This window comes from Limulus polyphemus, unplaced genomic scaffold (assembly GCF_000517525.1).
Source record: "Limulus polyphemus unplaced genomic scaffold, Limulus_polyphemus-2.1.2 Scaffold1536, whole genome shotgun sequence".
Taxonomy (NCBI): Eukaryota; Metazoa; Arthropoda; class Merostomata; order Xiphosura; family Limulidae; genus Limulus; species Limulus polyphemus.
The window spans coordinates 137,604-146,475 of record NW_013667146.1 but is presented as its reverse complement, the minus strand read 5'-3'; the positions used below and the strand labels follow the sequence as shown (position 1 = coordinate 146,475).

The 8,872-nt window shown below is 38.2% G+C and overlaps 1 protein-coding gene across 3 annotated transcripts in view; it reads left to right on the top strand.

The window, feature by feature from the left end:
• Positions 1–8,872, top strand: part of LOC106463995 (netrin receptor UNC5C-like) — a 71,216-nt gene that overhangs the window by 43,226 nt on the left and 19,118 nt on the right. For all 3 annotated transcript variants that reach the window (XM_022391653.1, XM_013924098.2, XM_022391654.1), the window contains 2 exons: positions 686–850; positions 2,834–2,887. In XM_022391653.1, the coding sequence (XP_022247361.1) occupies positions 686–850; positions 2,834–2,887 (219 nt within the window). The remainder of the gene's footprint in view (positions 1–685; positions 851–2,833; positions 2,888–8,872) is intronic.

Here is an 8,872-nt window from a genome sequence, read left to right as displayed (position 1 = left end):
CATTGCCAGCAGCAAACCGTATTATATCAGAACCCAAACAAATCATGTTGTTGGGAAAATAAAAACAATAAAATAAAAATCTGTGTAACAGACTGTATTCATTAGTGTTGTTTATTTATACGAGTTACAGAAAGAAAAGAAGAAGAAAAAATTAACGACGTTGAACATACTACCACCGCGGTTTGAACGGTTTCAGCGTTCATATCCCTGCTGGGCTAATTGTATGTTGTCACGTTATCTTTTCTCCACGTTTAACTTAATAAATCACACTTTTTTCTTTGTTTTTAATTTCAAAGTTCTTGCTCCGTGAAAATCTGCGACGCATGAGCCAGATACTCCTAAGGTTTAGGCCTAGCTATCCCTAATTTAGAACCGTAATCCAAAAAGAAGGCAACCAGTCAGCAGCACCAGCCACCTATCATGCATTTACTATTGATTTGACCGAACAGATGGATTGATTATCAAATTTATAACTCTCCCTACAATTCGTATTCAGCGACCTATCGCGTCTCCAACCTTTGTATCTGGAGCCCGACACGCTGAACATTAGGCCACGCCTGGCCTAGTGTATAGAAAGTAATCGAGTTCAGATAGGAACATGCGTTAGGTCCCATAATTTTGATAGCGTATATCGATTATTCAGAGTCGGATGGTGAATAATAAGTCATTCTTATCTGTCTTACAGCAGTCGACGGTCGTTGGACTTCGTGGTCATCCTGGTCAACCTGCGGTTTAGACTGCAGACATCATCGCCGTCGTACCTGCGCAAACCCTAAGCCTGCTCATGGTGGCCGATATTGTGAAGGCAAAGACTTAACGACAGGCAATTGTACAGGAGGAATGTGTAGAGGTAAGTTTCGATTTCCATAGTGTAAACTCTCGTCCGTTTGAAATGTGCTTTTTTTTCTTCTTCTTCTTCTTCTTTGCAATGCATAAATCTTCAAGTTTTCCCATGATGACTGTGCGAGAGAATGGGTGGAGTCAGTACGTTAACCAGGTTGTCAGGATTTAGTTGGAGAACACACGAGAACGGATTGTTGTATTGAGATCATCGACTGAAATCGTATCTATATTTCTTTTCGATATCTGACAGATCTTGTGTACAAACGATCCGGTAGGTGGCAACGTGGGCGCCATCAGACGCTAGGTTTGACCTGAATGCTAGTAATCTTGTTACAGTAAAGACAGATGTTATTTCAGGTGTTATTCTAGGAAGAAGTTAAGGGCCTTGAACCAAGGTTATGTGGGCCTCCGTGCATTCGTGTGACTAGACCGGTTATGTTTTTGTCAATAAACTTAGTTCTGTCATCTTAATCATGACAAATTAACCTAAAATAAGAAACCCAGATCTGTGTAATCGATCACTCGAATCAGTAGAAAAGTGGCATCTGAAAGATTTTGTAGAAATGGCTTCTAGATAGAGATATCTGTTTAAGAGGCGTTGAAATACGTATTCAAAGTAAGGCTAAGACTTTCGTGAAGAGATGTTTACCACAGTAATTGTAGCTGTGAAAACGGATATTCTAGATTAAGGCATAGAATGTTGTAGATAGATAACCACCACAGTAACTGTAACCGTGAAGCAGGATATTCGAGGTTAAGGCATAGAATTTTGTGAAGAGATATTCACTAAATATAGCCGTGGGAATATGTTTCCAAGGGTTAAAAACTAGGTTGTCATTTTAAGATGTAGTCATTAAGAACTGTCACTGTGGAAATATTAAACTAGAGGATCAAACAAAAGAGCACTTAAGAGACTTGGCCACAGGTGTTTGGATAAATAGATAACAACTAGTTTGTCAAAGACACTTTACGTAGCTGGAATTTAATCATTGCGACACAAATCGGGTTATGAAACATCTTGCAGAGAAGGGGGGGGGGGTAAGAATAAGAGATCCAAATTTGCAGAAAGTGGATTCTCAAGTGGTAAATTTTCGGTGACACATTGGAATATCACTCCGAATGTTTCAAGTGCAGAAATTCAGCTTGAAAAGGTAACACGTGATATGCCAAGATTATAAAATCCGTTGTGTCCACAGTTGACACATTGGAATATCACTCCGAATGTTTCAAGTGCAGAAATTCAGCTTGAAAAGGTAACACGTGATATGCCAAGGTTATAAAATCCGTTGTGTCCACAGTTGCTATTCTTGAGTTAGAGCATCAGGTGTTTGTGGAGTTATGTTGGAAACGCGTGACTTTGAGAGTGGGTGGAGATAACTTGAACATTGGTCACTGGAGGCACAAGTTGTTTAGAGTTTCCATTCGTATCTGAAACCTTCCAGTACAAAAAGAAAAAAAAATTGCTTTGTGAATCTCCGTACGCCATTTTGTTAATAAGCAGTTGAACCTTGAAGAGTTGGGCTGTCAGTGAGAAGTCTCACAGGTTTCTGAAATTGGATCTCGTAACTTCACACAGAAAAATCCGATCCCTCGCGTGATTCTGAGACTTACAGAGCTTGTATGGCTTTAAAATAACCTTATCAGTGCATCTGCATGAAACCAGACACTCAAGACCAGACTCAAGTTTGCAGTCGGATATCTTAGGTTTCTTTTCCTGATGACAGTCGAATTTAATACTGTCATGTACTGAAAAACAGTACGTTTCAACACGTAAAAAAAAAAAAATTGAGTTCAGCTCAAAATTGTAGTGAAATCAAGGACAAATATTTCTAATTTGTCAGCAGTCGTTTCTCTAACCTATATTTAATGTATGCAAAAGTTTTTGCTAGCAAATACCTAAATCAACCGAATAGGCTTTAATGAAAGAGTCAAGACTTTTTCTTTTTTTTATCCAAGAGTTAAATCGAACTCGTTTCTTTTATTCTTGCAGGTGGTAGAGACAGGGATAATCTGGTGCCTTATGGTCGAAGTCGCAGTGAAGAAGGTGAGGAAAATAAATATGGTTATTTTTTTTTTTTCATCTTACAAAATTTATTAACTATTTTGCATCTTTTAAGTTTTGAGTATTTGTTTTCTAATGAAATTTCTCACGTTTCTTGTCCTTTCATTCGTATTGTTTGTTTATGTCTCCTAATCCTTTGCAGGGTTTACAGTCACATTCGTGAATTAATTTCGACTTCAGAAGCATAATATATTGATTTCATCAGTACCTCCTGGTTTTATAAGAACATTTATATTTTCCCCCATAACCAGAGGAAAATCATGTATAAGAAGGGTTATGAAACATAATATTCCGTGATGTCACGACAGAAAATACAAACTGTGTTGAACCAAACACAATTTCAAGCTTATTCTTGTATTGAAAAAATGTGATATTTAAATACTTTAAAATGCATTTGATTTCGTTCTGTCCTGAATGGTAGACAGTTACACGAAGATTGGGCGTATTCGAGCTGTGATATTGAGCCTTTATGCAAAGATCAGATATTTAACACAATACGTGTATATATATAAATCGATGTAGTGGATCCCCTACATTAAAATTGACCGTTTCGTTATTTCCTTGAGAATGTATTTGGAAATATGTTAAGAAACACTATTCAGGCTGTAAACTTTTAAAAGATGTTACTAGGGTGTGGGCCTACTTTTAGCCTGTAATCTGCTACTAACGGCCGCCAAGAGCCATTAGTGTGCATCTTGTAGAACAGACTGTAATTCCTCTTGCACTCTACGTCTGTGGCCGTAACTTTCTCAATCTCCAGCGGCCATTTGAAGTACCCTAAAGTAATTCATTTAGACTCACGTTGGGGCTCTTGATTGGCTAAGATAAAGTCCGAACATTATTTAACACTCACGTTGGGGCTCTTGATTGGCTAAGATAAAGTCAAAACATTATTTAACACTCGCGTTGGGGCTCAAAACATCCATGGTGATGTACTACTCCCGCCTATTTTTACGGGCCCCGGCATGGTCTGGTGGTTAGGGCGCTCGACTCTCAATCTGAGGGTCGTGGGTTCGAATCCCCGTCCAACCAAATATGCTCGCCCTTTCAGCCGTGGAGGCATTATAATGTGACGGTCAATCTCACTATTCGTTGGTAAAAGAGTATCCCAAGAGTTGGCGGGGGGTGGTGATGACTAGCTGCCTTCCCTCTAGTCTTACACTGCCAAATTAGCCCTCGTATAGCTTTGCGCGAAATTGAAAAACAAACAAACTTTTCAGGGATGGCAACTTAACAGTTATGTCATATTTATTTTCCAGATTGGTAAAACCCAGTCCTATCTTTTCGGAGCAAACAATCAGTGGCAAAATTAATCGCTTGACATGATGGCTTCCCATTGTTATTTTGTTGTTGTTCTTCGGTTTAACCAAATTTTAAAGCTCTAAAGATTTGGAGATCCGGCGTCTTTCTTTTATGACTGCGACGATTGGTTTTTGGGCTATGGTCCATCAATGAAAGCCGGTAGCATGAAGCTTCCGGCGCATATGGAACGTGCTTCTTGCAATCTTGATCTTTCTTTTAAATCCTGTGCGCCTTTTGTTAACAGAGCAGTTCAAACGTGTGTATGTACCGAAGTATTCCATAATACCATGTAATATATCAATATCGTAAAGATACGTTCTTATGTCCTCCGGTGGGACAGCGGTACGTTTACGGACTTACAACGCTAACACTCTGGGTTCAATTTCCTGCGGTGGACACAGCAGATAGCTCAGTGTGGCTTTGGTCTTAAAAACAACACCAACAATACATTCTTATAGATTACATTATAATTTATATTTCAAAATGTGGTACTTTTCTAGTGCTTTTACTGTGGTTATAGTTTGAACTGCAATCCCATTATGGATTCGTCAAAAACATGGCACAAGGATTTAACACCTCACCTGTTGTGTCCAGTCTAGACTGTTTCTACCTTTTTACTAGTCTATGGGTGCTAATAAACACTTCCGATGTGACAACCTCAAAAGAAGGATGACACTTCCGATGTGACAACCTCAAGAGAAGAATGAACACTTCCGATGTAACAACCTCAAGACAAGTATGAACACTTCCGATGTGACAACCTCAAGACAAGTATGAACGCTTCCGATGTGACAACCTCAAGACAAGTATGAACGCTTCCGATGTGACAACCTCAAGAGAAGATGAACACTTCCGATGTGACAACCTGAAGAGAAGAATGAACACTTCCGATCTCACAATCTCAAGAGAAGAATGAACACTTCTGATGCGACAACCTCAAGAGAAGAATGAACACTTCTGATGCGACAACCTCAAGAAAAGAATGAACACTTCCGATGTAACAACCTCAAGACAAGTATGAACGCTTCCGATGTGACAACCACAAGAGAAGAATGAGCTGTCAGAAACGTTCGGTGTTTGTTTTAGTCTTAAAGTTTGTTTGTTTTTAATTGTAGTTAAGCACAAAGCCCACCACGGGTATCGAAACTCAGTTTCCAGCTTTGTAAATGCGCAGACATACCGCTGTTTGCGGTTCAAGTCAGTTGTGAGGTATTATACGCTAAATTTGCTTGTTTCGGTATTTGCGCACAACTACGCAAGAGCTATCTGTATCAGCCATCTTTAATCTTGAACTGACGGACCAGAGGGGAGGTAGCTATTCAACAGCACCCAGTACCAACTTTTGGGATACTCTGATCGAATAGGATTTGACCGTCACTCTTATAATGCACCCACGGGCCCAAAGGTTTTGGTGCAACGGGACGCGAACCACGTAAACCACTAGGCCACGTTGTCCCACTAAACAATGAATACTACACATTGAACTCCCATTTATTCACCCCGTTATCCACAGAGAAGCTGTATATCAGTAGGCATGTTTAAATGTCTCGGACACCCCTATTATTAATACAACATCCGATAACAAATCCTTTTTGAATATCTGTGGACTCAGTACTTAAGGTAATAACCACGTAATGCACTTTAGTAACGTTGTAAGGTATGATAAAAGTACATTTTTATCCAGATATAAAGACAACGAATGATCCTAGATCATTTTTGTTTATATCTTTATGTCTTTAAGATAGATGTTCTCATTGTTATTTTCTTAGTGCAAAATTACATAATCGGGTGGCTACCTGTATTCTGTCCAACGCGTATAATCGAAACCCCGGATTTTTGAGTTGTAAATTCGCAAACTTATCGCTAACCTACCGGGGGGTGGTGGTGAATAAACAACACGGCCATTCAGCAGCAGCAGAATTGGCGGATAATTTATAGAAATAATTCAGTTCTTGATATCAAGCGTCAAAAGTGGAAAATAATCACGTTCGTTACGAGTAACTGTTTATATAAAATCCAAAGACAACGACTTATGATTTAGCAAAAAGCTGAGAATTCAGAAAAAAAAATGTGTATGTTCTCCTTTCCTGAAAAAATGTAAAGTCTGAAACGCACGGTTAAAAAAAAACAACACAAAAGAGAGATAATAGTTCATATATTGTACAACGTAGCCACTGTGTTGAACAGATGCCGTGCATGGGAATTTGGTTTTTATTAATCAAGACCACAAAATTGTTTAATGTTCCAGACTAATGACCCGGCAGGAGGCGAGACGATCCCATCTATACATATTCATCACATCTGCCAAAGCAAGTAATTATGGATAGGACATGATTAACCTTGACCTCACGATGGTTACACGAACTGAAAAGGAATAAAGCCGCTTGGTGAAGATAAAATGTTGGTCTTTTAAACAAAAGTCGTTTACTGTGAGTTATTGTTGAATGTTGTTATGAAAGGTTGATAGCAACCCTATGTTTTGGTTGGACGATAATGATGGGAACTGTTTATGAGCGGGGGCTTGGCTTTCTTAGTATATTTCATGACAAAAGAATGGTAATACTTTTCTGTGTTATAGACTTACTGACACGAGAAATTGAAGTTTCATTAAATTTATTGTTAGGCTTAAATGCTGACGGACTTTATGCAAATACTTTCTTGCTTGCTTTTTAAGTGAGAAATATTTGGGGTTCCTCTACGAGTCATGATAAAAGGCAGTTTTTCTTAAAATAATGGGAATATTATTGCAGAATTGTGAATTAAAATTGTTGTTGTTGTTAAATGTTTAGGCGGACGAACTTGCATATAAAATATGCCAGCTTTAAACTTGATTTTTTGCTAAAATCAAACCTAATGTTCTTTGCAACATCGTCATCTCGCTCTAGCGAATAACGTATTTTTTGGGGGGAACGGCAGGTTTTTACCCAGAACTCCGTGCACGTTTTACTCTGGGAGTTTTCGATTTTCGAAACTAGAAACTTGTATATTAAACAAAAATAATTCAACAATGATGATGAATTAGAGTCATAAAAACTGCGTAACAGAAGGATGTGTTTTTCTAAACATATATTGCGTGTATAATTTCTAATTGCATGATGTAAGACATACTGTTTAGTCAAGCTCCGTTATTTTTCTATATTTCGGTCCACATTATATTAATTTTGCCAAATAATTGCTCTTTTCCCGTTAACTTATTGTAAAAAATATTTTGAAAACATACATAGTATTTATATAGCCAACATATTACCTAACTTCAAGTGATCCCAATTTAGCAAATATTAGAAATTCTAAAGCCAAGCGTGACCAATGGTTAGTATGCCCGAACTGTGAATTCGAGGGTTCATGGTTCGCCTGTCGTCGTCACAAAAACGCGCTTCTCAGTTTGAGACAGTGGGTGTGCAATAAGAATGACAGTCAAATCCCACTATTCGGCCAGACAAGAGCGGCCCAAAAGTTGTTGGTGGGTTCTGTTGACTGGATGCCTTTCCTCTGGTTTATCAGCTCAAAAATAGAAAGAGCTAAGAACAGATAACCCTTGTGTAACTTTGTGAGAAAATTCTAAACAAACAAGCAAGCCATCACGTTCACCATTTTCAGTTATCCGAAGTCCGCAAGCAATAAAAATCTCAAACTCTCGATGACAAAGATCCAATTTTTCATCATAACAGTATGAGATATATTCTGCCACCTTGAATTCATTTTCAAGTATCTCCTGCCGCCTTGAGTCGGTGTTCGAGGATATCCTGCCGCCTTGAGTCAGTTTTTAAATTTATCCTGCTACCTTGAGTCAGTGTTCTAGGATATCCTGCCGCCTTGAGTCAGTTTTGAAATCTATCCTGCTACCCTGAGTCAGTGTTCGAGGATATCCTGCCGCCTTCAGTCAATTTTTAAATCTATCCTGCTATCTTGAGTCAGTGTTCGAGGATATCCTGCCGCCTTGAGTCAATTTTTAAATCTATCCTGCTACCTTGAGTCAGCGTTCGAGGATATCCTGCCACCTGAGTCAATTTTTTAAATTTATTCTGCTACCTTGAGTCAGTATTCGAGGATATCCTGCCACCTGAGTCAGTATTCAAGGATATTTTGCCGTCACGAGTCACTTTTTAAATTTATCCTGTCACCTTGAGTTAGTGTTCGATAATATCCTTAATTAGGGATTGTTATGCTTTCACCTTGGAGTCTTTGAGCTATCCGTTTAGCCCACGTGTCGAATACGTTACTTATCTGGTTGAATGTACCAACATTAGTTAATTTCTTTATATAGATATGTTCTATCATCAAACTATTACGCAAAACTTTGTTAGAAGACCAACCATGTCACTTTAACCGTATCAAGTCCCCACTGGTGTTAATAGAGGCCTAAACTTTATCTGACTCCATTCCTAAGAGAGAAATTTAAAATATCTGTCTAATTACACAGGCCTGCGAATTTAAACTTCATAAAAGTTGTTTTGGTTTTACTAACGAATTTTCCATAATTCAGCTACGCAGATTTCGAAAATAAGATTCTTTTTTTTTCTATAACGTAAGGATTTTTTTACAAATCGGGTAGGGGGAAAAAAAACTCTTAATTAGGTCAAATTATTATTTCGTTTACCACAATGAACATTTTTTATTATTATATTTATTAACAAAAATACAAACAAACAAAAGAAAAGGGAAGAA